Source organism: Erythrolamprus reginae, chromosome 10, assembly GCF_031021105.1.
Source record: "Erythrolamprus reginae isolate rEryReg1 chromosome 10, rEryReg1.hap1, whole genome shotgun sequence".
NCBI lineage: Eukaryota > Metazoa > Chordata > Lepidosauria > Squamata > Dipsadidae > Erythrolamprus > Erythrolamprus reginae.
This window is the reverse complement of record NC_091959.1, coordinates 37,865,584-37,879,819: the sequence shown is the minus strand read 5'-3', so window position 1 is coordinate 37,879,819 and position 14,236 is coordinate 37,865,584. Positions and strand designations below refer to the sequence as shown.

At 42.1% G+C, this 14,236-nt stretch overlaps 1 protein-coding gene across 12 annotated transcripts in view; it reads right to left on the bottom strand.

Annotated features, from left to right (window-relative positions):
• Window positions 1-434: 434 nt before the first annotated feature.
• SFSWAP (splicing factor SWAP) overlaps window positions 435-14,236 on the bottom strand; it is a 151,944-nt gene continuing 138,142 nt past the window's right edge. For 7 of the 12 annotated variants that reach the window (XM_070762561.1, XM_070762562.1, XM_070762565.1 and 4 more), the window contains 3 exons: window positions 12,733-12,933; window positions 6,761-6,833; window positions 435-747 (listed from right to left, as the gene is read on the bottom strand). In XM_070762561.1, the coding sequence (XP_070618662.1) occupies window positions 682-747; window positions 6,761-6,833; window positions 12,733-12,933 (340 nt within the window). In that variant the 3' untranslated portion in view covers window positions 435-681. The remainder of the gene's footprint in view (window positions 748-6,760; window positions 6,834-12,732; window positions 12,934-14,236) is intronic. The other 5 variants (XM_070762563.1, XM_070762564.1, XM_070762571.1 and 2 more) reach the window with 1 other exon arrangement.

The window sequence follows — 14,236 nt, the reverse complement described above, 5'->3', positions numbered from 1 at the left end:
GTATCTGGAGGACCCTGAGTTCTTTTTCCAGCAAGTTATTAAGAAGTCTTATTCCAAATCTTGGAATGATTGTCACAGAGTAAATAACTAGCTTTTTTTCTGACTGGGGGCCATAAAACCCTGCACGTCAGCTCCCAATTACAGCCTGGAGAATATTAGGGATCTGCTCTCTTCGACCCTTTTGCCTTATTCTCTCCAAGCAAAATCTATACAGCTCAATAAATGTCAGTCCTTCGGCCTAATTTTCTTCCTCCTTTTGCCGGCTGCTTTTTATTAGCATTTCCTCGCTTTGTTCTGCTAAATTCAATTTATACACACTACTATAGTGGGCTCTGATTGAAAAGCAAGCATGAGGTCATCTGAAACAAAGAAAAGGAGAAATTAAAGCAAAGCAAAGCAAAGGGAAACAATAACAAACCAATTTCCAGATAGCATTTAGCTAATAAAAAGGATTTCTCTGAATTTTTATTTGTGTAACACTCGCCGGAATGTCATATTTACAAATATACAGGCACCTCTTGTTGTAAAATTCTTACTGAGAAACCAATCAGAACATAATTTACAAGGCTGTTTTTTTCTGCAAAGGAAGTTTTGCAACTCAGCAGCGTTGCAGGAGGACTCTCTTTCCCGCAGCTAACGAGGACTTTCTGTTCCTTCTAGGGCTTCTTCCATCTTTCCGTCTCAAGAGGCACTGGTTGAAATATTTTTAGAAGCTGCAAGCATCGCCCTCACCTTGGCCATAAGATCCTGCACACAAAGGAAGCATAAAGCAAAGTCAGACAGCAACAGTAATCAAGCCAACTTTCTACCTAAGGTTGACCGAGGACCTCTTCAACAGCATATTGTATATTTTATTTATTATTATTATTTATTGGATTTGTATGCTGCCCCTCTCCGCAGACTCGGGGCGGCTAACAACAGAATAAAAACAGCATGTAAATCCAATACAAAACAGCTAAAAAAAAACCTTAATTCTAAAACCAAACATACATACAAACAAACATACCATGCATAAATTGTAAAGGCTTAGGGGGAAAGAATATCTCAGTTCCCCCATGCCTGACGGCAGAGGTGGGTTTTTAGGAGCTTGCGAAAAGCAAGGAGGGTGGGGGCAGTTCTAATCTCCGGGGGGAGTTGGTTCCAGAGGGTCGGGGCCGCCACAGAGAAGGGTCTTCCCCTGGGCCCTGCCAAACGACATTGTTTTGTTGACAGGACCCGGAGAAGGCCCACTCTGTGGGACCTAACCGGTCGCTGGGATTCGTGCGGCAGAAGGCGGTCTCGTAGATACCCTGGTCCGGTGCCATGAAGGGCTTTATAGGTGATGACCAACACTTTGAATTGTGACCGGAAATTGATCGGCAACCAATGCAGACTGTGGAGTGTTGGTGTTACATGGGCATTTCTGGGAAAGCCCATGACTGCTCTCGCAGCTGCATTCTGCACGATCTGAAGTTTCCGAACACTTTTCAGAGGTAGCCCCATGTAGAGAGCATTACAGTAGTCGAGCCTTGAGGTGATGATATTTCTTACCACCCAAACCCAAACATTCCACTTCGCCAAAGGAAGGGAATATCTGCAGCTTAGGGTTGAATTGCAGGCACCTCGGTGCTCTCTGAGCTTAGTGGTTTTCATGCAGGTGTTTTGTTACCCAACTAGGGAACATCAGCAGAACTAGGAGGGAGTGTGGATTGGGAGGAAGAGGAAGAGGATGCTCTCTGTCCTTGGTGGTTTCCTTGTAGACATTTCACTGCCCAACTAGCGGACATCATTAGCGCTATAAGGGAGGGGAGCCTGGGGAGTGGAGGAGGAGGAGGACTGTTGGGTCCTTGGTACTATCTGAGCTAGGTTGTTTTCTTGCAAACATTTCGTTACCCAACTAGGTTAACATCATCAGTGATAGAACGGAGTGGGGTTTGCTCTCTGTTCATACCTTGATACAATTTCAGCAATAATGACCTCAATACAATTTCACCCTCCTCGCCTTCCGCAAGACACTTAAGACCCATCTATGTCGCCAGGCTTGGGGCAGCTAGATCATGCCCCCTACTTCTCTGACCGTTAAATGTTACGTGTGGATGTGATTGAGTAGACTGACTGTTTTTTATATAATGGGATTTTAATTTACTGTTTTTAACTATTAGGTTTGTATACATATTGTTCGTATTGCATGTTGTGAGCCGCTCCGGGTCCTCGGAGAGGGGCGGCATACAAATCCAATAAATAATAATAATAATAATAATAATAATAATAATAATTATTATTATTAATAAAACATACAAAACAAACATACAGTACATCAAATATAATTCCATTAGTATAGTTTTACAGCATTGTAGTTCCCTTCTGCTTTCCACATTTTCTTATTTCTGGTTGTTTTATCTATATCTATACCTATATCTATATCCATCTATGTATCTATCCATCCATCCTCGGAGAGGGGTGGCATACAAGTCTAAATAAATAAATAAATAAATAAATAAATAAATAAAAAATAAATAAAAAAAAGAAATTTGTGATCGTGGAGAAAAAGAAAGTATGGATCATCGACATCGCAATCCCAGGAGACAGCAGAATTGAGGAGAAGCAGCTAGAGAAATTAGTGAAATACAAAGATTTAAAAATCGAGCTGCAACGTCTCTGGCATAAGCCCGTGAAAGTGGTCCCAGTGGTACTTGGCACGCTGGGCGCAGTACCAAAGGATCTCAGCGGACATGTGAAAACCATCGGAATTGACAAAATCTCCATCTGTCAATTGCAAAAGGCCACTTTACTGGGATCGGCAAACATAATTCGCCGCTACATCACGCAGTCCTAGGTGCTTGGGAAGCGCCCGACTGGTGATGAAATACGAAATCCAGCATAGTGATCTCGTTTGCTGTGTTGTACTGACATACTACTACTACTACTACTACTACTACTACTACTACTACTACTAAAGGAGCTGAGTAAACAATAGCTTAATCAAGGAAACGCCAAATACTCCCATCAACCCTGGCAGGGCCCGCTCTATTCTAGCACTGATGATGTTCCCTAGTTCAGAAATGAAACGTCTGTAAGTAAAGATACCAAGGCACCAACGATTCCACAAATTCATCTCAATGGAGAAAATGTAAAATGGATAGATAAGGAGCTTCTAGTCTGCTTACATATTCTGACAAGGATAATCAGCAGGCCAAAAAAAAAAAAAAAAGAGACAGATAATATTTTAGATAAGCTAAGTTTGGTTAGCCGTCTCATTTAATTGCTTGGGATGGTTTGACATTTCTCAAAAGCAATCTTTTTATTTTAGGGCAATTCCAGACCAGGGGCGAGCTTGTGGCTTCAGAGACACTGCCCCAAAGGGAAACAACTTTGTCAGATCAGAACAATTCCATCAAATCTACCAATGCACTTTCTAACGGTGGCTGTTCTTAGGTTCTGCATTGAAGGGTGCTTATTTCCTTGAATCTCACTGTGTTATCTTAAACATTTGGAAATGCTATTTTTTTTTTTGCTCCAGAAAGAAATATTATTATAGCAGAAGGCTAGCTATAATAACGACTGTAAACATTATTTATAAAGACATACAAAGAGTGATGGCAGGAATGGGGTTAGATCTAGTTTTAATTAAAAGAAGATCTAGGAGGGTCAACCTATTTTCCAAAGCAGGACAAGGCAGGACAAGAAGCGACGTATGGAAACTGTTGTGGTTAGCTCTGGCCCTGCTCCTGCCCCAAGGACTGTGGATGTGGGGGAGACATCCACATGCTGCAGGCCTGTTTTGCCCCCGGTGGAATCTGATGAAGGCTCCTCTGACCAAGAAGACATGAGTGACAGGGAGGAGGAGAGTGTGGCAGACAGTTCAGAAGGAGATCAATTATCTAGCTCCTCCTTGGATTCAGAACAAGAGTTAATGACACAGCCACGCATGCCGAGAGCGATGCATAGGCAACAACAACTGAGAGATTATTATCAAAGAAAATGAGGCCACCTGTGGTTGGGTGGGGCTGTGGTAATTAGTGAGGCTGCTATAAATAGCAGCCTGTGGGTTTGGCCATTGTGGAGGATTATCTGATCCTTGTGTTTCGTGACTGCTTTACTGACTTTGACCTTTTGTGTGCTGATTTTTCCCCGCTTTGAAACTAAACCAGAGCAAAGTATGTTTCACTTTGTGAAAGAAGAAGGACTGTGAATTGCCTCACAGCTGCAAGCTAAGTATCGCAGAACTGATAAGGGGCTTGTACCAATTACCAGTTTGTTTGGAGACCAGTGCTCTTTGCTATACCAAAAGAGGGCTTAGTTTAGGTGAATTTTCATTATAAAGAACATTGTTTTGAATTTTCAAACGTGTGTATGTCTGAAATTTGTACCTGTGAATTTTTGGGAGGATTCTACCAGAGAGCCCGAAAGAACAGAAACTAATCAAGGAGAGAAGCAACCTAGAAGTAAGGAGAAATTTCCTGGCTAGTGAGAACAATTAATGACTGCCCTCTAGAAATTGTTGGGTGCTCCAACACTGGAGGTTTTTAAAAAGAAACTGGGCAAATCATTTGTCTGAAATAGTCAAGAGTCTCCTGCTCAAGCAGGCAGTTGGGACAAGATTGACCTCCAAGGTCTCTGTTATTTTGTAAATAATCGTGCAAAGCAGTTAACCAGCATTGTGTAACAAGACATGATTTGTCCACATCTCTGTATTTTGAAGAGTTAATGTGGTTTTAGAAAATTATGTGAAGGATTTTTTTTGCTTCTGAGCAGACCATCTTTTAGAGGAAGCAAGAAATTTTGGCTCCCACAATTCAAATGGCCAGTTTCAGTATGTGTGGAAGTATTTTCTTGGCCATGTCTGCGCTGCAAAATTGTTGGCTTCTGTTCAGTCACTCTGGAAAATGTAGCTAACTGGAGGATATCCAAGATTTTAACCACGGCTATCAGTAAAATGTATACGTTTTTGTAACGCAGGCAAGGCTATTAGCACAGACTGTTTCTTGGGCCCGTTTACTAAACAAGGAAGCAAATAAAAGGTCTATTTTCTGCATTTCTTTTCCTCAATAGGGAGAAAATAAATCTTTTCACTGGTGGTCATTTTCCAAGATTTGAAGTCAAGACTCCCTTTCCGAAGCTCGACTGCTGTGGAGTTCTGTGATTTGACAGAAATATATGATGTATGTATGTGTGTGCGTTTTGGTGTGTTCGGGTCTTTTCCTGTGTATGATCGAGAGTGTCTTTGCGACATTTTTACGAGAATACACTCATGAGCCGGGGTGGCGCAACAGGTAGAGTGCTGTACTGCAGGCCACTGAAGCTGACTTGTAGATCTGAAGGTCAGCGGTTCAAATCTCATCACCGGCTCAAGGTTGACTCAGCCTTCCATCCTTCCAAGGTGGGTAAAATGAGGACCCGGATTGTGCGGGCAATAGCCTAACTCTATTAAAAAAGTGCTATTGTTAACATGTTGTAAGCCGCCCTGAGTCTAAGGAGGAGGGCGGCATAAAAATTGAATAAATAAATAAATAAATAAATAAATAATCGCTATTCGCAGCAGCACAAATCTCAAAACACCAGCCTGAAGATGACGAGTGTGATCTCGTCGAAACGTCACAAACACAGTCTCAATCTTACATGGCAAAAGACCCAAACACACCAAAACATACATACCTATACCCGTGAAAATGTACAAAAAAACCCCACGCATATACACACACCCTTTTGTCCTGTCTCCCTTCTTTTCATTATCAGCACAAATATGTTACACACAAATAAAAGGAAAGAGGTGAATAGATTTATTTACTGAGCTGAAAAAAGATCATTGTAAAAACAATGCCCATGTCACACCAACACTCCGCATTCTGCATTGGTCACAATTCAAAGTGTTGGTTATGACCTATAAAGCCCTTCATGGCACCAGACCAGAATATCTCCAGGACCATCTTCTGCCGCACGAATCCCAGTGACCAGTTAGGTCCCACAGAGTTGGCCTTCTCTGGGTCCCGTCGACTAAACAATGTCATTTGGCGGGAGCCAGGGGAAGAGCCTTCTCTGTGGCGGCCCCAACCCTCTGGAACCAGCTCCCCCCAGAGATCAGAGTTGCCCCCACCCTCCTTGCCTTTCGCAAGCTCCTTAAAACCCACCTCTGTCGTCAGGCATGGGGGAATTGAGATATTCCCTTCCCCCTAGGCGTATAAAATTTATGCATAGTATTTCTCTATGTACAATTCTTAAATTGGGGTTTTTTTAACATTACTTTTAGTATTAGATTTGTTCATATTGTCTTTTTGCTGTTGTTAGCCACCCCAAGACTATGGAGAGGGGCGGCATACAAATCTAATAAATAAATAAAATAAAATAAATAATAAAAAATAAAGGCAGGATGTGAATAAATAAACATTTAAAAAGTGTTAGGAACGAGTGGGTTTAGCCCCAGCCCCCAATCCGATCCCAGATCCACCTTTTTCTCCAGTTCTTTTACAGATACAAAGGTTTTTTTTCCTGTTCCCAACAGTTTAAAATCTGGATGCAAACCTAGCCATGACTTGCTTAACAACAGCCTTGCTTAGTGACAGAATTTCTGTTGTGGTTGTGAGTGGGGAAGTGTCTGTTAAATCACAAACATTGGCACCCAGAGATAACAAAGAAGCTCCCTCCTCTCGCAAACATAAAGCGATCAAATTTCAGGCATCTCTTCTGCAACATGCAAAACCCAACACCCCACAAGATGCTTGAGCAAGAACTGCGGTAACCGCGAAGGCTTAGAAAATCAGGAACACGCTTAGTTTTTTTTTACCTGAGTGATTTTACTCTGAACGGATGACACAATTGCAGAAGAGATGTGGCCCTCTTTCTCCAAAGGCACTCCCCTAAAAATTTGAGAAGAAAAAACAAAACAGTCAATTAACAGGTAATTATTTATTTATTTATTCATTCATTCATTCATTCATTCGATTTTTATGCCGCCCTTCTCCTTAGACTCAGGGCGGCTTACAACATGTTAGCAATAGCACTTTTTTTAACAGAGCCGGCATATTGCCCCCACAATCCGGGTCCTCATTTGACCCACCTCGGAAGGATGGAAGGCTGAGTCAACCTTGAGCCGGTGATGAGATTTGAACCGCTGACCTTCAGATCTACAAGTCAGCTTCAGTGGCCTGCAGTACAGCACTCTACCTGCTGCGCCACCCCGGCTCATTTAATAATAATAATAATAATAATAATAATAATAATAATAATAATAATAACAACAACAACAACAACAACAATAATTTATTAGATTTGTATGCCGCCCCTCTCCCAAATTAATTTGAGAAAATGCAATTAAACATGAAAAGCAGGTGGAGGGAAACGACTGGAAGGAGGTATTTTTTTACATCCTGCCTTTTTTCAGGAAATGAATATGATTAGTCTGCCTTTTAAACATCTTGTAAGATCATGCACATTCTCATCAATGGTGCATCCTTAACTCGCAGCTTCTCTACAAATAAAATAGAATGGAATAACAGAGTTGAACCTTGGAGGTCTTCTAGTCCAACCCCTGCTTAGCTGGAAGCCCTACATTACTTCAGACAAATGGTTATCCAATTTCTTCTTTAAAACTTCCAGTGTTGGAGCATTCACAACTTCTGGAGGCAAGCTGTTCCATGGATTAATTGTTCTAACTGGCAGGAAATTTCTCCTACCAGTTAGATTTCTAAGTTGCAATTTCTAAGTTGCTTCTCTCCTTGATTACAGTAGTTTCCAGCTTCTTGTGCTGCCCTCAGATGCTTTGGAGCAGTGTTTTTCAACCAGTGTGCCGTGAGACATGGTCAGATGTGGCGCGAAAAAGGAAGCTCAGGTTCCAGTCTTGCAACTTTTTGCTGAGTGAGAGAGAGTGAGAGAGAGAGAGAAAGAAAGAGAGAGAAAGAGAGAGAGAGAGAGAAAGAGTGTGTGAGAGAGAAAGAAAGAGAAAGAAAAGAGAGAAAGAGAGAGAAAGCAAGTGTCAGAGAGAAAGAAAGCAAGAGAGAGAGAGAGAGAGAGATAAATGAGCAAAAAGGGGAGGAAAAAACAGAGAAATGAGAAAATGATTTAGTCAGACAGAGAATGAGAGGAAAGAGAGAGAAACAAAAGAGAAAGAAAAGTGACTCTTGATTTAAAGCATATGATAAAAAGCACCCAAAGAATAAGAGAGGGAAAAAACTGAGCCCTCGCCTGTTTTTGGACACACACACACAAGCGTGGGGAGGAGACAGGGATGGGAAAAGAGAGGAAAGTGTCTTAGGTGTCATTTTGTGTCATTTTGGTTGGTGGTGTGCCCCAGGATTTTAGAATGTAAAAAATGTGCCGCGGCTCAAAAAAGGTTGAAAATCACTGCTTTGGAGAATAGATTGACTCCCTCTTCTTTGTAGCAGCCCCTTAAATATTGGAAGACAGCTATCATGTCTCCCCTGGTCCTTCTTTTCATTAAACTAGACCTGCCCAGTTCCAGCAACCGTTCTTCACTTATTTTAGCTTCCAGTCCCCTAATCATCTTTGTTGCTCTTCTCTGTACTTTTTCTAGAGTCTATTCCCATATAATTAATAATTAAGCTGCTTCTGCAACATTCACCAAAGACCAGTTTTCTCACACGAAGCTATGTTTTTATTTTATTTTTTGGGAAGAGAAACAATTCCCTGGAACATCTCCCCACATAAAGGAGAAAAATGAAAGCATGAGAAAAAAAATTACCCCAATGTTCTGGGGTTCCCACAGAAATGTGAGAGAATAAAATTTAAAACGCAGCTCCGAGAGACGAGCCAAGCAAAGTTTCAAAGGGGAAAATTGGGATTTCACGGAGAGCCAATGGAATCATCCAGTCACACCGAACCTTCAAATTGATTTGAGTTGTCAGAGGCTTTTCAAATAATTGCAGAGAGATTGCAACGCAATCCAGAGATTCGACAATCTCTGCGTGGTTTTGTCGTCTCAGACATATCTGGAACTTTCTTTCTCTTAAAAAAGATTTTTATTTTTCTCCTCCATACATCCAATATTTTTCTCCTCCATACATTACTATAAACAAAGCATAATTTTTAAAAAATCACCAAAATCCCTTTTTTTGGCATGAGAGGGACGGTATACAAATATAATAAATAATAATAATAATAATTATTATTATTATTATTATTATTATTAATTATTATCAATCTAAATCATTACTGTTCTGCACCTGGACTGGGATCTGGCTGGCTGCTCCAAGAATACGAGCTTTACAGGCTTGTAATTTTCAAAACATTTCTTTCATTTTTTTCCCCACATTGGATTTAGAAACATAGAAACATAGAAGACTGACGGCAGAAAAAGACCTCATGGTCCATCTAGTCTGCCCTTGTACTATTTTCTGTATTTTATCTTAGGATGGATATATGTTTATCCCAGGCATGTTTAAATTCAGTTACTGTGCATTTATCCACCACGTCTGCTGGAAGTTTGTTCCAAGCATCTACTACTCTTTCAGTAAAATAATATTTTCTCACGTTGCTTTTGATCTTTCCCCCAACTAACTTCAGATTGTGTCCCCTTGTCCTTGTGTTCACTTTCCTATTAAAAACACTTCCCTCCTGGACGTTATTTAACCCTGTTAATATATTTAAATGTTTCAATCATGTCCCCCCTTTTCCTTCTGTCCTCCAGACTATACAGATTGAGTTCATTCAGTCTTTCCCGATACGTTTTATGCTTAAGATCTTCCACCACCTTCGTCATTTACAGTTCCCGCGTGCAAAATGCATTCCAATCTCAAAGACTAAACTACGAAGTGTTGTGGTTAGCTCTGGCCCAGCTCCTGCCCCAAGGACTGTGGATGTGGGGGAGACATTCACATGCTGCAGGCCTGTTTTGCCCCCGGTGGAATATGATGAAGGCTCCTCTGACCAAGAAGACAGGAGTAACAGGGAGGAGGAGAGTGTGGCAGACAGCTCAGGAGATCAATTATCTAGCTCCTCCTTGGTTTCAGAACAAGAGTTAATGATACAGCCACGCATGCGGAGAGCGATGCATAGGCAACAACTGAGAGATTATTATCAAAGAAAATGAGGCCACCTGTGGTTGGGTGGGGCTGTGGTAATTAGTGAGGCTGCTATAAATAGCAGCCTGTGGGTTTGGCCATTGTGGAGGATTATCTGATCGTTGTGTTTTGTGACTGCTTTACTGACTTTGACCTTTTGTGTGCTGATTTTTCCCTGCTTTGAAACTAAACCAGAGCAAAGTGTGTTTCACTTTGTGAAAGAAGAAGGACTGTGAATTGCCTCACAGCTGCAAGCTAAGTATCACAGAACTGATAAGGGACTTGTACCAATTACCAGTTTGTTTGGAGACAAGTGCTCTTTGCTATACCAAAAGAGGGCTTGGTTTAAGTGAATTTTCATTATAAAGAACATTGTTTTGAATTTTCAAACGTGTGTGTGTCTGAAATTTGTACCTGTGAATTTTTGGGAGGATTCTACCAGAGAGCCCGACAGAACACAAAATTATAATTCTTTCTAAAATAACAGGCTGTCTACTTCAAAACATCTTCTTATCTCAGGGTCAGGTTCACGCTATCTCTTCTCCCATCTACTTTCTTTGACTTTCTCTCCCCCTTCCTTCTCCACCTCTATCTCCTCCTACCTTCCTACTTCCTCTCCTTGGCAGATGTTGAATGGATTCCTGGACACTGGAAGAATAGCCAGGGAGTTTGATGGCTTCCACTAACTCTGCCTAGGAGAGATTTGAGCTGCCCTGGGATTTGAATCTTGCTCTGCTGATAGAATGTGTTTAGGCAGGGTAGCTAAGACTGAGAAATTCAGATTTACTCTGATGCTCTTCTTCAATCTCGTTTGTTCTTTCTGGCATGGCCTTTAACTACACAACCCAAATCTTTTCCTGATATCTCGGTAACTTTCCAGTTTGGGGTGTTTTTTTTTTTTAAAGGGAATATTTCAATAATTTATCAATTACTAACTCTGCTAAGTTAATACTCTGGTTAATATAGAAACATAGAAGATGACGGCAGAAAAAGGCCCCATGGTCCATCTACTTTGCCCTTATCCTCCAAAGGATCTACCATCCTTTCTGTTTTTAATTCATTTTGCCCCCCACAGCCCCAAACGAAGTGGCTGAAATATATTCTGATGCTTCCCTACTGAGACTAAAGTTCGAACCCTTCTCCAAATCAAATTAGTGGAGATGGAACCTTGTTGCTCCTGAAAATGAATCTTGCCACAGCTGACTCTCAAATTAAAATTGGACTGGAGATAATAAGAGACTGATCAGGGGTAACAAAACATTTATCTATCCGTCCATCTCCCTACCTGTCTGTCATTCTAATCTGGTTCAGTCTGTCTTATATATAGTGGTAGCTCTACTTACGAACTTAATTCGTTCTGTGATCGGGTTCTTAAGTAGAAAAGTTTGTAAAAAGAAGCAATATTTCCCATAGGAATCAATGTAAAAGCAAATAATGAGTGCAACTGCGGAAACCACAGGGAGGGTGGAGGCCCTGTTTCCTCCCAGGAGATTCCTAGAGAGGCCCCACAGAGGCTTCTCCCCGTCTTTTCCGGCCCTGTTTCCTCCCAGGAGATTCCTAGAGAGGCCCCACAGAGGCTTCTCCTTGCCTTTTCCAGCCCTGTTTCCTCCCAGGAGATTCCTAGAGAGGCCCCATGGAGGCTTCTCCCGGCCTTTTCCGGTTACAGTTTCGGAGGCTCGGGTTTGTAAGTGGAAAATGGTTTGTGAGAAGAGGCAAAAAAATCTTGAACACCTGGTTCTTATCTAGAAAAGTTCATAAGTAGAGGTGTTCGTAGGTAGAGGTACCACTGTATATGCATCTATCCATAGCCATCCATCTATCCATCCATTCTATCCATAAATGTCTATCTGCCTATTTATCTCCCATCAACCTTCACCAACCTTTTAATCCATACATGTGTCAATCTCTCTATTTATCTCCCCATTTCCTTCCTTCCTTCCATCCATCCATTTTATCCATATATGTCTGTCTATCTCCCATTTCCATCCATCCATCTATCCTTTTTATCCATACATGTCTATTTATCTCCCATTTCCATCTATCCATCCATCCATTCATCCATCCATCCATCTATCCATCCATCTATCCATCCTTTTTAATCCATACATGTCTATTTATCTCCCATTTCCATCCATCCATCCTTTTTATCCATACATGTCTGTTTGTCTATTTATCTCCCATCTCTATCCATCCCTCCATCCTTTTTACCCATACATGTCTGTCAGTCTGTCTGTCCGTCCGTCCCTCCCTCTCTTTACCTAATCCCCACCTCTGCAAACAGAAGCATCACATATAAGATGTTGGTATTTCACTGGAGAGAAGCAGGCTATTTTCTCTTTTCTGAGCAGGAGAGCGTTGGTGAACCCCCCACCCTCCCAGCCTGTTTTCCTCACACTTCAACTGCACCAGCCTAGCCCCTTCGCAGAGCTGCGCGGAGCGATCTACATAACCCTCTTCAAGTCTCCTTTGATTTTTCACTAGATGATGCAGAAGGGAAAGTCAAACAGGTAACCAGCATTTACAATTCCAACACGCTCAAAGCTGGCTCGCTGCGTTCATCCCTCCCCCACAAGGTTTGAAGAAGAAAGGGAACCAAATTTGGATTTTATCATTGTTATTATTTTTTGGGGGCGGAGAATCAGCAAGCGCACCCCCCCCCCAGCTTTTATCATTGTTTACTTTCCCGTTTTGGATTATTTATATGCTCAGCCGGAATAGGGGCCCCTTGGGGGCTCATTACCCAGAACGCTCTTGACTGGATCCTCGGCTCTCCACAGGAGAGATGCTGGCTGAATGGCTGGAATTCTTATGGGCCGGTTGTTTTCCTGGCGAGACGGAAGGCGAGTGGGACCTTGCTTTGGACTTGAGGTGGGAGTGTGACCGCCGCTTCTTCTTTTCGTGTGGGCTTCTGGAAAAGGAAACAGGAACACACAGATCAGCCCTGTTAGGACAAAAACAGGGGTGTTGAATTCAATTTTGCTGAGGGACGCATCAGGGTTGTGTTTGACCTCAGAGGGCTGGGGATGGCCATGGTGGATGCGACACTGGGCTCGTGTTAGGGGCAAGTGCTAAAGCGGGACATCTATCTATCTATCTGTCTGTCTGTCTATCTATCTATTATGTATGTATGTATGTATGTATGTATGTATGTATGTATGTATGTATGTATGTATGTATCTACCTCCGAAATGTATGTATGTATATATGGATGGATGTACGTACCTACCTACCTACCTACCTATATCTACCTACCAACCTATTATCTATGTATGTATGTACCTACCTACCTACCTACCTACCTACATCTATCTATCTATCTATCTATCTATCTATCTATCTATCTATCTATCTATCTATCTATCTATCTATCTATCTATCTACCTACCTACCTACCTACCTACCTACCTACCTACCTATTATGTATGTATGTATGTATGTACGTACCTACCTACCTACCTACCTACCTAATATATCTTACAACATATTAGCAATAGCACTTTTTAAAACAGAGCCGGCATATTACTCCCACAATACGGGTCCTCATCTTACCCACCTCGGAAGGATGGAAGGCTGAGTCAACCTTGAGCCGGTGATGAGATTTGGACCGCTGGCCTACAGATCTACAGTCAGCTTCAGGGGCCTGCAGTACAGCACTCTACCTGCTGCGCCACCCCGGCTCTTCCTGAGCTTCCCTGAGACACTCACTCACTCACATTATCTCTCTCTCTCTTTCTCCTTCCTTACTTTTTATCGAAATATGTATTTTACTTCTGGTTGCTAGCAAAAATAGTCCCATGGGGGGCTACAACATGGTTCACTTAAAAGACCCATGGCGTTCGTTTTAACCACCATGGTGTTTGCTCAATGGCCGCTGCAAAGTGGATGACTTGCTTAACAACCAGCATGACTTACAATTCTAGTTCAACGATTACAGTTGTAAATGAAGGACTACTTGTACTTAAAACATCAGGCACTAGCAAGCGCACTTTCCTCTCAGGTAGAGTCACAAAATTCACACAGCTGGAAGTGATGTTAGTGATCACATCAAGGTGTGTGTGTGTGTGTGTGTGTGTCAAACTCAATTGAGGGCTGCATCAGGGCTATGGTTGACGGGGGTGGGGTTGGACGCGTGTGTGGCTGCCTGGGGGGGCGGGGCCAGCTTGCCACCACTCCACAAACTGTTGGCATGTTCCCTGTTCGCATTGGGTAGACTGAGTTGGGTTGGCCAACACTTGTCTAACTAA